The 17,622-nt window shown below is 30.7% G+C and overlaps 1 protein-coding gene across 1 annotated transcript in view; it reads left to right on the forward strand.

The window, feature by feature from the left end:
* LOC142325437 (uncharacterized) overlaps positions 1-15,014 on the forward strand; it is a 67,774-nt gene extending 52,760 nt beyond the window's left edge. Inside the window, exon 10 of the mRNA XM_075367211.1 lies at positions 1,866-15,014. Within this exon, the coding sequence (XP_075223326.1) occupies positions 1,866-1,981 (116 nt within the window). The 3' untranslated portion in view covers positions 1,982-15,014. The remainder of the gene's footprint in view (positions 1-1,865) is intronic.
* Positions 15,015-17,622: the final 2,608 nt, after the last annotated feature.

Below are 17,622 nucleotides of genomic sequence, written 5' to 3' on the forward strand. Positions count from 1 at the left end.
AGTTATTTCTTTATTTATAGCTTTTAATTTATTTGACCATGAAAAGAGATTCAATTTCAGTATTCCATAAACTTTTTGGACTAATTTTCTGTAACTGGATGGAGACTTAAGGTTTGAAAAATTGTTATTTTCAAGTGCACAACTTTATTCTAACCTAAGTACTTGGAACTGCAAAACATACAAAGTTAACTATAACCTACTTTTTTGAGCAAAAATTTTAATTCTTTTAAATCTGTGTTTAAATTTAGTTTAAATTAAAAACCAATTTTTGTCTCCCTTACAATTCACTTTTTCCATGTGATAAATCTGGAAAGTTTAAGGAACACTAAAATTAGTCCTGTTTCAGATTACAGTCATTTTTTTAACTTGAACTTATAGGACCAAAAAATGTTGTGATTTTTATAGAAATAATTTTATTTTCCTGTTTTACTTTTTAATGTTATTAAAACAAGCATTATTAAAATTATAAACAAGAGTTTATAACTTATTTATTCTCATATGTTCAGTATGCCACTACATGCTCCATACAAATGATAAAAGTTTCCTTATATTTATTTATTAAAAGTGTTTATTTTTATTTTTTTTTTTTACATTTACTTCCTTCTTGTTCTTAGTCATGTTACACTCCACTGTCATATATGTAGATGAGAAAGTTCTTATTATCAGAATTTCTGTTCTGCAACAATAGCATTCTACCTTTTTTCCAGTTTACAGTCAGTATGCTTAAAGTATTGTAGGGTTTTTAATTGCTTAGTGATCAGTGAGAAATAAAACTTCAGCAAATTTTAATTTGCTGAACGGTAATGGTTCTGATCTTATTCACATAAATAAGGTTAGTCCTTAAATTATTGTTATTATTTAAATTATTATTATTATTAATTATTATATGGCCTTTAATTATAAATTAAGGCCTTCAACGCTTATATGAAGAACAACAGAGTATCAGTGACCATACTTGCATTTTGTCTGTTTACTGTATATACTTGACTTGAAAATTTAAATAGTTTGTCTTTTGGTATTCAAATGGTATTTGGGCAATGCATAATGAATATACTGAAATAAAAAGAAAGTTCTGAGTTGTATATCTTTTCATGACTACCAGCAGTTTATTAAAAATGAGCAGAAACCCCAATTATGAGAATATCTCACAATACAGTTGATCTTTACTATTTTATGTCATTTTTTTTGTGAAACAATAAATAAAATTCTTTGATTTTGAAAGCAGATGAGGGAAAAGAAAATTGTGTGATTTCTGATATTGAGACTTCGTATTGAGAAAAGGCTTTAGGTGCATCACAAATATTTCTAATATTTAGAAAGTTGAAGATTTTTTTTACCAATTAGCATAACTCATTGTCATTAACAGGATATAAGAGAAGAGCTTGAAACCCTATTCTTGAAAATTATTTTTTAATATAAAGTCAATTCTTAAATCAAAATTTAATTTTTAAAACATGGATTTTTCTGTTTACATTTTCATTTCTTATTTAAAATTGTTTATCTCAAAAAATTCCTAATTATTTATTAATACTATTTTTGTTTCATATCGTTATTATTAATTTTATTTTTTATTTGAAATTCACTTCATTGTATTGAGTTATTTCTACTAAGATTTTAAATGCTTGTGTTACCATTCATTTCATTTAGTTAAATTAGTTAATTTTATAAACAAGATCTATTGTAGTTATAAATACACCAAATATAGATGAGCTGTAATCAAGACTATAGGCTGTTATACAATCAGTATAATCTAAAAAAATAAAATTATAAATCCTGTTAGCTTAAGTAGAATATATGATAATTTGAGTGCAATACTTACATTAGTCAAAAAAATCACTGATTCAACTAAATATTATTATTTTCAGGTGATGTTGATTCAGCAGATGACAATGAATCAGAATCATCTCATACTGCTTCACAACCAAGACCCCTCAGAATGGCTCAGCCTTTGTATAGAGTAAAACATGAGACAAAATTGTGACTGATTGTCATTTTCATTAGGTTGTGTAATAATTATTACTATTTTTATAATTTATTATCTAATATACACTATTTAGCTATAACAATATAATAGAAGTCATTAATATTATATTCAGTAAAGATAACATAATTTTTTATATTATTAATATTAGTGTATACTTATTGGATAAATAAAGTTACATGACTTAGTCTTCACATTGTAAAAAAAAATGCAGTGAAATTTCTCTTGTTAACGTGATCTGTGTATAACTCTCCATCATAAGAAATGGTTGCTTGACGGGGATTATCATTTTAAAAGGACTTAGAGTAAATTTTATTATATAAAGTGAAACATTTTTAGAACTTATCAGGCTTCTTTAATCACAAGAGATTTTACATATCAGTGATAGTTAGGACAGATAGAAGTAATTGATAGTTTAATCAATTTGGATACCAAAAACTTGGATTTATTTAGACTTTACTTATTGATATTGATAAGCTATAATTATATAAAATTTACTCGGAAGAGTAAATTTCAGTTAATAATTTTTTTTGTGCAAAGTTTTATTTACAATCAGTCTTGTACAGAACAGAAAAACTATAAATAAATTAGATGATAACAGAATGGCTTTGATTGACATAGTTTCAGCGAATTTTCTCAGAAATAGATTTCTGTATCTAAAGATATGTTGACAAGCATGTAAAATATATTTTACAGTGAGAAAACATGAAACGTAGTACTCTGTAAAAATAACATAACATAATATAAACAAATAATAAAACTATTAAAACAATAGTTATGAAAGCATAGACATTAATAATTATGGAAAGAAACTATTACAATAGGGATTACACATTGTCCCCTAAATCCAAGATGTGGAGATAAGTCATTATTCAGAAAATTCACAGCAAGAATTTTCTTGGCTGTTCAGTCATAGTTTATTTCTTGAACTAAAGCGTTGAATTTCTTCATGAATGTAAGGCATCCCACAGATGTTCATGGACCTCACCGTTGTTAACAAACCATGGTGCTAATGCTATACTCTTAAATATTTTATTCTGAAACGCTGGATAATTCCAACATTGCTTTTACTTCTGGTCCGCCAGAGGTGGATACCGTAGGTCCATACCAGCTTTAGAATTTTTTTTGTAAAATAGCAGCTTGTTTGATAACGATGAGACCCTCTTTCTAATAACCAATACATTTGTTTCAATTTAATGTTCAGTTGTTTGTTTTTCTTTATATGATGTTTCCATGTCAAACAATGATGAAGATATAAATCTCTAGATACTTTATGTATCAGTATAGGGAATAGAAATGTTATGCAGGTGGTCTGGTGGACAGTTTTCCTTCCTCATTGTAAATGTTACATGACTAGACTTCACTAATTAACTTTAATTTTGCACTTATCTAACCATCTATTGATTTCATTCAATTCAGATTGTAATTTATCTGAAGCTAGTGTTGGGTCATCATTGGCTGCCAAGATTGCCATGTCATCAGCAAAGGAGGCAACAGTATCAACTACAGAAGAGGAAGATGATCAGCTGTGTGGATTGAGTATAAAATCAGTCTTAGAACTGAGCCTTGGGAACACCAGATTGGATGTCAAAAACTCAAGATAACGCTTGATTATGTTCAACCTGGAAAAATTCACCACCAGGTCACTTTTTAGGTACATACAAGATTGCCTAAATGGTAACATAATTAGCTTTTAGATGTAACAAAATCAAAACCTGTTGCCTAACGTAAATAAAAATTTAGGTTTTTGATTTAATGTAAACTTTCTAGTGATGAAGCGGGTTTTATAGGCAAAGACATCAGATTTGAGCGATCTAAATATTCAAGTATCTTTTCTTCATTATCCCCTCTTATGTTGTGTGGTTGAAAGACATTACTTAGATGTTCGGCAAATAAATCAGCCTTTTGATCATCATTTCTATCCCACACTCCATGTGGGGCCCTCAAAGGTGGAAATAAAAGTGGTGATGGCCTTTAAAATATTTTTGTAACTTTCCACAGTGAATAATTGTCCTTACTTGAAGGAGAAAGATTTTCAAGATAACTTTTGAACATTTCATTTTTAATTATCTGTAACAGTTCTTCCACCTACAAGCAGTTCTGTTTAAAGCTATTTTGTCTGCAGGATTTGTATAACACTTTCAAATCCTCCTAAGCCATCTTTTAGGAAGTATTATATTCATAACTTTCCTTGAGCATCTTTGTGTGTCTTGATCAGGTACAATAGGGACTGGAAGGGTGCTCTCCTGCGTAGAAAAATTCTGATCACCGGAAGAGGTGATTAGTATGTTTTCGAGGAGGCAGGAGAAACCCCGATGGGATGTCCGAGTTCGGACGAGCTAGGGAGGGCAGACTGCGCTGCCATGAAACCCTGAGGCGACTGTGTTAAGCTTTTTAGCGTGGGCTGGTCGTCTTGGGAGAGTTTAAAAAAAATATATAAAAAAAATCTTTCCTTGAGTAGTTCATCATGCCTTCCTTCCCTTACATCTTTCCTCAGATGTTGAACACCATGCCACTTCCTTCAAGACAGATGTTAAACAGCAGGTTGCACCATCGTAATCATAGGGTCATCTAAGAAAAATATATATATTCAGTTCATTTGCTGTTTAGCCTTGATATGATTCCCAGGCAGTTGTGTGAAGGTCTGACGATTTTCTTTTGTTTGTCAACATCGCGCTAACTGTTAAGAGAACAGCTGAAAGATCAGATACAGAATCATAGTTGCTTTTAACATTGGTGTAAAAAGAAAACACTTCTGAAAAATAAATCCAATAAGTCCAGAATTTTTCTTGTAGCTGTTGGCTAATGTGTCATTTCCATCGCAGAAATTGCATTTAGATGCATCCTTTTACACAATTCTTTCCCTAGAGCTGTTATCAGTTAATAACTACAGTGCAAGTGCTTATTATTACAGTTCCCTCTTACAGTAAATTGAAAATCAAGCATTTTAAAAAATTGAGAAAATAAATCATCTGGAATGGTGTGATGAGGACAGTAAATTGTGGATAACTTGAGAGGCCTATGCCAATCCTAAATGTCAAACAGAAGTCACTTGTGTGTGATCAGTGCTGTATGTCAGTAAATGATGATGTCTTATATTTTTTACAAAAACTGCAGTTCTCCCATGGGCTCTGCTATTTGGATGATTGGTCCTGAACACAGAATAACCCTGAAGTCTAAAATAATCGGGGTCTGTAGAGTGGGTTTCTCAAATTAAAATTACATATAATAAGTTAGAAATGATTATAGTTTCCAATTGTTGTTGCAGTTTTACCAACTTACAAGATCTTGATATTTCAAGTTGCTATTTGCAAAACTTTTGCCATTAACAGAGTTTAGCTATTACTTTGGTTAGCATGCCTATGACATTGCTAATTTGTTGAACAAGTTCAATACTTGTTGAGAGTTTGTTTAATTTTTCATAATTTTCAAAGATGTTATAATTTTTGTGTCCTGCAGCTGCATAAGACAAAATTACCGAAATGGATCTCAGAATTTTTAAAACTTGCTTGACTCAATGAAGGGACCTTATTAATATTTGAATCAACAGATATATTCAGTTTGATCTGTGACTCACAAGGAAGGTTATATTGTGCAGTGGAATGTATCCTTTGTTTATATTTCCTTTTAAGAAACTCTTTGTAAACTCTACATCCTTTGTAAGATGTCCTTTGTAGGATGGCTCAAATGACATAGAGCACAATTTGCTGGTGTATTCCTCTCCTTTTCGGGACATTCTACAGTCTTATGGGCATCTGCGCACTTCAAATAACTGGGATTCTTTATTGTGTAGCCACATACAATATTTAATATGTCCATATATGACAGTGCATCCACTGTTCAATCCCAGAAGATCTAGGAGTGTCAAATTTAACACCACAGTTGGCTATGTATTGTAAATTGATTATTTCCTTGGGACTCTAAACTAATGAAAATTGTTGGTAATGGTTGTTTTGTTATTCAATAGCATGCATTAACAATACTACAAATTTTATGGCCGTGACTCAATTTCATCCTTAATTATTTCCACAGGAATTGAACAATCTAAATTCTTTAGTATTATGCAAAAAGATCTCTTATCCTTCCTAGTAAAAGTATGGCCAATTAGGTTATGTTCTCAGATTTTAGCAATAATTTTTTATAGACGTCTGCATCTGAAAAATTTATTCTTGTTAGTTGTTGACAATGCATACATTATATTCACTTTTTGCGACTACAGTTTCAGTTAGCTATCTTTCCTGGATCTCTCTTTAGTCTGTCGCAAGGTTCTCATTTTCTGCTATCTTATATGTCTAACAGCCATCACTGGACTGCCAAAACTAAGATCAGCTGGTGACTGATCTGTAGGTACACAACTATACAGTAGGTTATAGGTTGTATGTTATTTTCACAAATTAAATTAAGTAACAAATTGTCCTGGCAGATAAATCCTAGTAACAATAATATTGCCTTAGATCATGCTGTTTTACATGATGAAGTGATGTTAGCATAACATTTTTTAATAAATAAACCTATTATTATAATAAGAGCTGACTATGATTAATAATTTAACCCAATAATGTCATATTTAAATCTCTACACAGCTGACAGATATCTTATTTAAATTCCCTGGCAGTATATTGGGAAATACAGTAATATATAGAAAATCCCATAAAATCAATCAATAAAGATTTTTCACTGAAAATTTGCATGGACATTACTGAAACAATAAACTCACCACTAATGATGCCTTAGTATGTTTGTTGAGTGTTGAACATCTCAAAACATTCTTCTATATGAAGAGCAACACCACACTCTTTGCACTGCCATATAATTTCACTTCTTTTTCCTCTAGCATTGCATACAACACACCGTTTTGTCACTTTTTTCTTTTCTGTAGAGGAAATATAAACTGGAAAATGGACCCATATTTTTGCCTGCAGTCTTATCTTTCAACTTTTTCCTAATGGGATTGTTCAGTTGCTTCGTGGAGTATGCGTTATTTTCGTCACAAATTTTATCAAAGGTTCCTTATATTCTGAAAAAATTTGAAGTTCTGAAGGTGGATGTGACTCATACTAATTCATTATATCTTTACAAATGCCTTATGTTCGGTAAAAGAATATATAATGGGGTTATTTTGAGTTTTTGTCCAATTCCAATCACTTTGTTTTTTCTGCGTTGCAGTTCACACGCTTAGAAAGGCCTGGTGCATCATCATTATCATTGCTTTCCTCACTAATTTCATCGCTAGATTCACTAGAACTATCACTACAACTTTCTTCAGACTTTGATTCATCATCAGAAAAATCTCTACATTCATTATCACTGTTTAGAACGCTTTCTAAACACTGTCAATTCTTCCCCATCATCACCACAAAACCTTTTCTCTGCCATGATGGCTACTGAGGTTATTAACAAAGAGATTATTTTATTTCAATAAGAAGGGTGAGCAAGGCTAAAAAGGAGGATTTATGAAATCATAGTCAGCACTTCACTTCAGAGTACATTACAATGCCATCTATGAGCTGCAAACAAATATATGCATGTATATGGAGCACTGCAGTATTGCGACCTGAGGTTGTCATATGACTTGTGCCAAAAAATTGTGAAATGACCTCTGGACATCATATGATTTGAATTACAGTTTAAAAATGAGTTTGATATTAAGAACTGAAAACCCAGTCTTAACTGTACAGTTTGGGTATTACATTGTAGATGATTTAATACATTGCGTCATATTTACAAGTATTATAAATAGCCTATTGGTTATTGGGCAGGAGGCTTATTAGAAGACCGGGAATTACCTTTTAGGCTTATTTTGTAGCCATTGAACAGGAAGCAATTCACAAATTGGTTCATAGGCAGCCTCCTTACCATTAACAAGGATACATTCGTTACTCTGATTCTACATTCTCAGCTTGGAGAACCTATTGATCAGACCTACACTACATAACTAATAATGAAGAGATCAAAGAAATGAAAAGATATTGCTGGAAAAAATGTTCAGGGTAGATTGTGGTCGTTTTTTTCACTTGATTAGAATAAATGTTTACCCATTTTAAACTGAAAAATATTTCATTAAATGTACATTAAAATACAAGTACTTACGTAACCTAATCCATAAATGAGTAATTCTGATAACAGTAACAAACATTACAACTGTTATCTTAGTCTAGTTGTTGATTTAATTTTTTCCCTTCGTTTCTTTTTCTTGAATATGAAATATAACATGTTTCATCTTTTTCATGATTGCATCTAACGCAGTTATAAAGAGCAAGGGTGATGTTACACTACCTTGTCAAACTCCACTCTAGCCTAAACCACTCCGATCTTCCTAACTCAGTATTTGTGCTACATTCACTCCTTTCTGACATAGCTTTAATCATTTTTATAACTCCTGTATTTATCTCTCTTTCTTTTTTAACACCTCCCATATCATTTGTTGGTCAGTGCTGTCATCTTCTAACAATATCCAGAAACACCAAAAACATGAAGGTAGAGTGATGCTGAATAAGAGGGCCATCCAACAGGAATTTCACTGTATTCTGTAATATTAATATTACATTATTGGTTATAGTATGTATTATTTTGAATAAAAATTATTTATTTTCTAATTGTTACTCATTAGGCAGTTAATTATTTAATTGTATTGTATAATGTTAATAATTTTTTTTTTATTCAAATATTTAAAACATTGTGAATTATTTGAAATTTCATAATTTTAATTGGTTAAGTTAATTATTTTAGAAATATTTTATGTAAAATTGTGAATAATTTGTAAATTTTTTACATAAATAACATTTTTAATAATTCTATTTGCATTTCCTAAAATTATCATTTATATCATTGTGAACATTACTCAAAGAGTCAGTTGTGATCTCTTGTGATACTAGTTTAGTAAGCCTAGTTAATTTGCAAAAATTATTTTGTGGTACCTATCACTTAGTATAATTAATTATTTGTTAAATTTAGACAGTCGTAGAATTGTAATTATCATTCCAATTTTATCTTATTAACTTTTATTAATTTACTAATATGATTAATCTCTTGTAGTTTAAAATGCGTTATATATATATATTTAAAATTGTTATTACTTATAAATTTGTCTAATATTATTGATTTTATCCCCATTAAACTTTCAGTATTTGTTCTATTCATGATGTAATACTTCATGAGACTCAACTCTCTATTTCTTTACAAAGGGCACTAAGAAAGTTTTCCAATACGACTTTATTTTTTTACAATTTTTCAAAATAATCTCCACCACATGTTACACACTCCTCTATCCATCAAAACTAGTCTACAAAGAAACACTGCCATCTTTCATCAAAGATCTAGTTAGGCACAATCATCATTCCAACCTCTTAGAAGGTCATCGTTACTCATAAAATGCCTCCCTTTCAGTTTATTCTTCACCTGGAGGAACAGTGCAAAGTCACATGGAGCAAGGTCAGGACTATAGGGAGGATGCTGTAATAGTTTTATTCCAGAGCTGGTCAAATACTCAGAGCAAATTTTGGAGCAGTATCATGGAGAAGAAACCATGTGTCCATCCTTGGGTGCAAGGACGGTTTGGGCGCAGCTTCTTGAGAGCTTTGATAACTCTAAGTAGGTATTCCTCAGTATACCACTTCCCTGTAACTGTCTTCTGAGATTCCAGTACAACTTGCACTTAAACTGCTGTCACACTAAAAAATCCGGCCACCATTCTCTTCTTCACTGATCTGGATTTTCAAATAAACATGGTGTCTCCTCATTTTCAAACACCCACACTTTGTTCCGATCTGGATGAACATCATAATAGTACAACCAAGTTTCATCATCCAAAAGATACAAAACTTTCTAACGTAAAGGTGACCTCACCAAACAGCACAAACTACTGATGCATTAATTTCCAAGGACGCCTCTATTTGATTGTAGGTCATAAGCCTGTCTGTCTCAAGCATTTTTCATACTGCAACAATGTTTCCCTCGACTACAAACAAAAGACGATTGACCTGACCTTGTAGCATCCTCAAGGCCAAACTTTCCTCTTTCAAACTCTCAGTTTTCCATCTAAATTTTGTTATAAGATGAGGATAATCCTCTCTTCAAGAAGAGAGAAATCACAGGAGTCACGTCCTCTAAATGCTGATCAACACTTAATCCACATGCAAAATTGCCTGGTATTCAGTTTTTGACCATGATGACTTCACTACCTGTTTTCACTAACACAGTTAAAAAGCAAATGATGCTGATGCAGTGACTAAAGCAGCTACAGGGCAGTTTGGGACCTGTCTAAACACTCACTAACTTGTAACCACCTATGATTCTGTTGTATATATTCCATCATATTACAAACTTTCCTAGTGCCTGTTTATTTATTTTACTTTATAAATAGTTTTTTTTTCTTATCACTGATAAGTGCCTTTATACTTGTATATTCAGTATTTCTTTTATCACAACCATCTACAAAAATGATATCTTATGTATATAAATATGTGAATCCCCTTTTAACAAAAGAATCACTTAAATCTTTTATTTTGGTTAAGAACTGCATAATATAGTGTCTAATTTTTTACTCTAGATTAGAAATTACAGAGACTAGATATTTTGCGTGATAATAGAAATTATTTGGTTATTTATGTTAGTAAAAAAACTAATTTTTCATCACAATCAAGTACACTACTTGACCATGAGTCAAGCTTCAAACTTAGTTGTTCATGTACTATTTCTCTGTTCCTAAACCTAAAAGAATTAATCGATTAAGACATTTTTTAAACTTCTCTGGAATTTGGTAAATTCAGTTTATGCAATTAGTTTTTCAGATTACTTGTAAAATTTTATACATCCTATATTTGACAAAGGTTCGTAAGATTACTATAGCTGACTTACTAATTACTTGAAATGATAGTGTAATCTGAAATATTGTAGCAGTTGCAGTGTATTCCATATTGTAATGTGTTTTTTAACATGCTTCAAAAAGAAGGAGGTTTTCAGTTAGAAGTATAGATTTTTTGTGTTCAAGCTTTACTCTTTATATGAAGAACCATTTTGAGTTAATATAGAAAATTTCCCTTGTACAGGATCCAGTAGAAATAACTCCTCGATTTGAAATGTAAATAAAATGGACATTTAAATAAAATTATAAAAATGTTAAATATATTCTGAAAGAATAGTGTTTGCCATTTATTTTCACATACCTTTTATTAATTTTTAAAAGTTATGTTGCTAATATGCTGACTCCACTATCTATACAGATCTTAACCTCTTCCAGGAATTCCGCATTACTTTCTTGTCATTTCCAATGGTATTGCAGTAATTTGTTGATGGATAGCAGCTTTTAAATGACCTAGGGTTCTTGGCTTCTGTTTAAAATTTTCAGCTTTTAGATGTTCCCAGAAGAAAAATCACATGCTGCAAGATCGGGTGATATGTTGGCCATAGGATGTCTCCTTATTGTGAAATAAGATGTTTGGGAAACATTTCTATGAGGAAATTCATTAATTGTCTTGCTGTGTGAGCAGTGGTTTCATCTTGTTGAAACCATAAATTTTCAGCTGATTTCTGAGTTCATTATGTCTTGGTAGCAAGAAGTCGCATAACATTTTTGCATAATGTTCAGAAATTACTGAACTGATTGCCTTTCTTCCTCGAAACATTATGGCTCTATTATTCCAAATTCAGTAATCATGCACCAAACTGTAACATTCTCAGAGTACAGAGGACGCTCATGATGTTTTAGGGGGATTATTTTCTGCCCAATAGCAAAAGTTTTTTTTTGTTAATACAACCTGATGAAGACGGGCTTCATCACTTGACAGCACAATCAAGTTACTGCTAATCCAGTCATGTTCATTTAGCTGCTGCACGATTATCATTTTGTAAGGATGAAACTGTAAGTCGGCATGTAAAATTTTCCTTACAGTCTGATCAGAGATTTATAATGGAGCAGCATGTTTAAGAGCTGAGCAATGTGGAGATTGTGTAACTGCTTGTCTCAGTGCTTCAATATTTTCAGGTGTTTGAATGCTTTGTGGCTTACCTGGTCGTTTCTTCTTCAAAGCTTAACCAGTAGCTCTAAAATTGGACACCGGTAACTGAATTGTCTTCTTATCAGGTACCATCATGGCATGTTGACCTTAGTCAAAAGTGTGAACAAAATAATCGTTGCGTGTTGAAAACAGAATCACCATTTTTAAAACACATTTCAGTATGAAAGCACAATGCTCAGCAGTAACGGGAGCATGATGGTCACCACACCATGCCATGGTTGTAACTGAAATCACAAGATATCCACTACAAAATGGTATACCAACACAAAGCCCTGTACTATTAGCACTACACCAGCAGCTGTGAGAAATCAGGGATTTATTTCTGCCAGACCCTGTATTTTATAGAGGAAGTTCTGTTGGTCTCGTTACATGTTTTTTCCGGAAACTTTATTGTAAGATTGTTTTGGTATGAAAACTTACATTGACTACATAGATGATTTAAAGATTATTTTAAAAACTAAAAAATGCATAATAAAATTAGATTCTTACAGAATTAATGAAACTGAAAGTAAACAAAAATAACTTAGTAATAAAAAATAATACTTATTTTCTTTGTTAAAATTTAGACTTTTTAGTAAGCATCAAATTACCATATATTTTTGCAGATAAGATGATAGTTGAATCATAAAAAAATGCCCCCAAAATCCAGGGTTGTTATAGAACAAATATAAAAAAAAATTAGATTGAAATTTATATAAATTGAAACCATTATAAAATAAAACAAATCACTCACCTATGTATTTAAAATCCTGCAAAATCCTCTTATTCATCATCTAAGGTAAATAGCTCCTCAAGTAGATCCTCACTTTCATTGTTGAGAAGCTTGTCATATGGGTTCCATTTTGTACCTAGTGAGTCGATTTCCGCTTCGTCATCAATATCCCATAACAAATCATTCTCAATGCCATCCATAGCATTAAAAATCCCACACTTTTTGAAGAATTTGATCACTTTCATCAGCATTTTTTTAATAGCATTTTCATTCTTTCTCCCGTCTTTACCATCTTCTCTGTTATATCAAAAGCCATTACTGCAGCACAGTTGTTCAATTCTTTAGTCTGTTTTATGACTTTTAACTTGAAGCTTGCTTCATATTTACTTCATTTCATTTGTTCTATGATTAGGCCCACACTTTATAAATGTTACACTGATAGTATAAATTGTTTGAACACACAACAAAACTACAATGTTAAAGGAGGCTTTTTCTTTATGCCTGCAATCACAGACTGCGGCTGATCTTGAAGTTATTACAACTTATCGAAAAATCTATCATATTATTTAAATACGCTATATGATAATACATTGTAATAGTAAAACAATACTAAAACAAAATAAATATTAAAAGTTATGTTTATTGAGCTACTGAGGAAAAAATGGACAAATCATAATTATTTACTAGTACAGAGTAGGGTATGTCCACAAAATAGAATAGCCCATATGATGCTTTTGTGAAAAGGTCATTACCCAAATGCCCAAATCACAGCAAAAAGGATGTAATTCCGTTTACGCTATACAGTATTATTATCCAGATGATTAACGCCAATCTAAATTCATAGGCTGTTGATAGGTTGGGATTATCTTATGCTAAAACTATAAAACTTGGGATTATCTTATGCTAAAACTATAAAACTTGGGGTTATATGCTAAAACTATAAAACTATGATGAAAATTTATACCTCCTCTTATCTGAAGGTCGTCTTATCTGCAGAAATCTACAGTAAGAGTTAGTAAATTGTTGGTTATTTTTATAATTTGGCATTGACATCTAAAAGTTGAAGTTAAAGAATTGAACTATTTTTATTCAAGTTTACTCTGTAAAACTTTAAGTTAAAGTTCTTTTTTACCTTAGCTTAACTTGTAATGAATGTCTGTTTTGAAATTTATAAAAACCAGAATTTTTAAATCATCAATCTTATTTAATTCCCAACTTTTCCATCATATTCTTGTAATTTCCATTAGTTCTAGAGAAAATATATGTTTATGCTATTAACATTGCTTTTGCTTTATTAAAATTTGAAATGGATAATTGTTATGTTCAAGAATGTCTGGACTATAATAAAACCCATTGCTATTAAAATTTTTCGTTTTAATGTAATTTTGATTGTTTTATATATTGTTCAAGTAAATTTATTTAAAGTGATTTATTGGCTTAGAAAAAAGTCTTAATCATTAAATAAATAAAAAAACTTTTTTTATTTAAAAGTTTTTTTTAAAGCTGAATCTAAATTATAAATAAAAAAACACAATGAGACCAACTGAGGAACTTCGTTTATAAAATATTAGGGGAATTTTAAATTTTAACTCAAAATTGTTCTTTTTGTAAAGAATAAAGCTTGAACACAAAAAAAACTATAGGTCCAACTGAGAACCTCCTCCTTTTTGAAGCACATTAAAAAACACAACATGGGCTTAGATTAACTGATAAATCTCATCTTGGCTAAGTTTTTAAAGCTAATTTAATTGATTAAATATGTAAATTTATTCATTTGTGATAAAATCATTCTGTGCTATTGTGTATAATATAATCATTTTTTAAGAGAAAGAAAAGATCTTGTTGTGTAATTTAATTTTTTTGCTGATACAGAAAAAAGCTCAAGTTAAAAAAATCCAATCTGCTGATATTTAATTTGACAGAAATGGTTCAACCCTAAGTTTAAATAAACAATACTGTTAATTCCAAAAATATTTGGTTGTGGAAAATGCTACTAATTTACTTTAGTGCAGTCACCTATTACCTAGTTACAAACTTTTTATGGTGTAATATCATGTTATTACTTTGTCACTGTCTATTAATAAAGTTAAAGCTATTACAGGTTTATTATTAATATATATTTTAAATAATAATACCTATTTAAAGTAAATTTAATTTGTCCACATTCTAAACATATCTACATTAATATAACTTGTAGTTCACACACATACACACACACACATATATATATATATATATATATATATATATAGTGTGTGTACTCTACATATGTTAATTGTACACTAATTTCATTAGTGATAATTTCTCCTAGATAAAAGTAAATTATAACAATAAAAATTTAAAGTAAGTTCATTAAAACATGATTTGTCTTTCTTTTCAAATAATATTATTTTTATAAATTTTTTATCATTATGTAATACAGAACATTGTTTTTCTGACTGTATGTGATAATGTAATTTATTTTATTTAAGATGTAACACTGAAGAAGGAAAATAAGTTGCCCTTATAAAAAAAAAAAATCAATCCAAAATTAAATCAAATGTTTATAATGATAATTTAAATGGTGCAGTAGTTTTATATTATTATTTAAATCAGTGCCTTATAATGTAATCTGTCTTTTTTACAATCATAAATTATTTGAAAATGTACATTTTTAACGTAATGTTATATTTGATACTCATTTTAATTTATATAAAATAAATGAATTTTATTTATTATGTTTTATACTTTTATATGATATTTAGATTTATTTGTATTTAATTAAATATACACATTTACTTTCATTTATTTAGTTTCTGATTCACCTTAAAAAATACTTGTTTATCGATTTACTTCTTTTGTTTCTTGTTTAGTTTCAAACCAGATTAGCCAACTATTCTTTTAAAGGGATAGTAATTTTAAATACTTCACATAACTGAATCTATTTGCAAAAATAAGTTGAGAAATTATTTTTCAAAATATATGTATGTACCATTTGTTAAGTGCCAATAATTTTAATTGTTCATAGACGACCTGTCATGAGTCACAAGTCACTCCAAAAAAATCACATAGCTATTCTTAAAAATAACACATTTCCTGAACCAGGATTACTTGGGAAATTGTCACATAAGAGTTCTTCATTGGGCCAAATGTACAGTTACAATCAGCTTGCAAAGCCCATTGAAATCCTGGTGATATTCACATCAACAAGTGGCACCTTCATTCATTCACCACAGACCAACTATATAATCTAACTTCATTATTTTTGGAAAATGCAATTGTGACTGTTGCCTCTTTTATATAAGGTGGATATCTATGACTATTGTCAAACTAAAGCCATTAAAGAAATAAAAGTAAAAAATTACCCTTTTTTATTACTTTTTAATCTTGATTTTATACCTACAAAAAAGATTGTAGAATTATTCACTATTACTCAGCTAATAACTAATTTATTTTTAACTGATCTTATCCAGTTTGAGCAATTTTGGACTGATAGTTTTCCAATTCCAAAATTGAATTGAAGTACATTGAATAGAAATTGTTAAAAAAGCCAAAAATCTGCCCATAAATTAAAAGGATTAATTAACTACTTATCCTCTGTCCTTTAAAAAGAACTCTTAGTTAATGACAGTTTAAATTTTTTTCAGAGTAATATAAATAATCTAGGTTAATATATTTTTATTGTTTACCTATTCATTCAGTTACGATGCTAGATTCCTGATTTCCAAAGCTGTAAAATAATTTTCTGAATGTCAAGAATCTTTTTTGATTTTTTTTTTATAATTAGATAATTATAGTAGATAGCTTAATATTTATTGTACATTGAATATGAAATTTTTTTTACACTTAAGCCTGTCTAAGGTGAATGGTTTTAGCCCACCGGCTGGTCTAGTGGTTAACTTGTCATTGCAAATCAGCTAATTTCAAAGTTGAAAGTTCCATGGTTCAAATACTTGTAAAGGCTTTTATGTGGATTTGAATACTAGATTTTGAATACCGGTTTTCTTTGGTAGTTGGGTTTCAATTAACCATAAATCTCAGGAACAGTTGACCTGAGACTGTATAAGACTACACTTCATTTACATTCATACATATCATCCTCTGAAGTGGTACCTTCCAGTGGTTCCAAAGGCTAAACAGAAAAAGAAAGAGGTTTAATACCCCTATTTATTTATATTAATTTACAATTATGTAAATTCTCCATCTTATACCTTCCTAAAGTTGTATTCTCTATATTATTATTATTTTAATTTTTTTGTTTTACGGGCATCGACTGCTAAGGTCATTACCCCCTCATCACATTCTTAAAAAGAGCATAGTACCTATCACCATCAGGGTCGTCATATGTAAGGGTATAAAGGGGCCTTACATTTTTATTTAATAGGACAGAGTAGACAAAAACAGTAAACCACAAAAATAAACAAACAACACTTATGAGGTGTAAAGGACCCCAATCTTAAAATTTGAGATAATATCCCAAAGAACATAAATGGAAAATATATGTCTTTACAATACAATTATCTCCTTCTACCTGTCTCATTTATTTATTTATTTAAGCACCCTCGGGGTGACCAGAACCTAGCATATCAGTCACCCCAGGATGCCATGGCAGTTGACTCACCCCGATAAACAGTCCCATAGAACGTAACCCGTTGGGGTCCTCCCAGCATCATAAGAGCAATCTGACCACTTGTTCAGGACGGCCAAAAAGCCCCTCAGCGGGGAGGCTGCCCTTCCCGGTCCTCACCTACTTGGCTACAGGCATGCATTGCGCTTACCCATAGCATCGCGCCCTGAGTCCACCCTTGAGGGTCCCCTATGCCATCACCAATGATGACATAGGGGACCCTATGCCATCCATCGGGGTGTGTTTGGACACACCCCGACTCACTGCTCTTGCTTGCAGGGGCCTAGGCAGGAGGGCTACCTCCCGT

The sequence above is a fragment of the Lycorma delicatula genome, chromosome 1, assembly GCF_047948215.1.
Source record: "Lycorma delicatula isolate Av1 chromosome 1, ASM4794821v1, whole genome shotgun sequence".
Taxonomy (NCBI): Eukaryota; Metazoa; Arthropoda; class Insecta; order Hemiptera; family Fulgoridae; genus Lycorma; species Lycorma delicatula.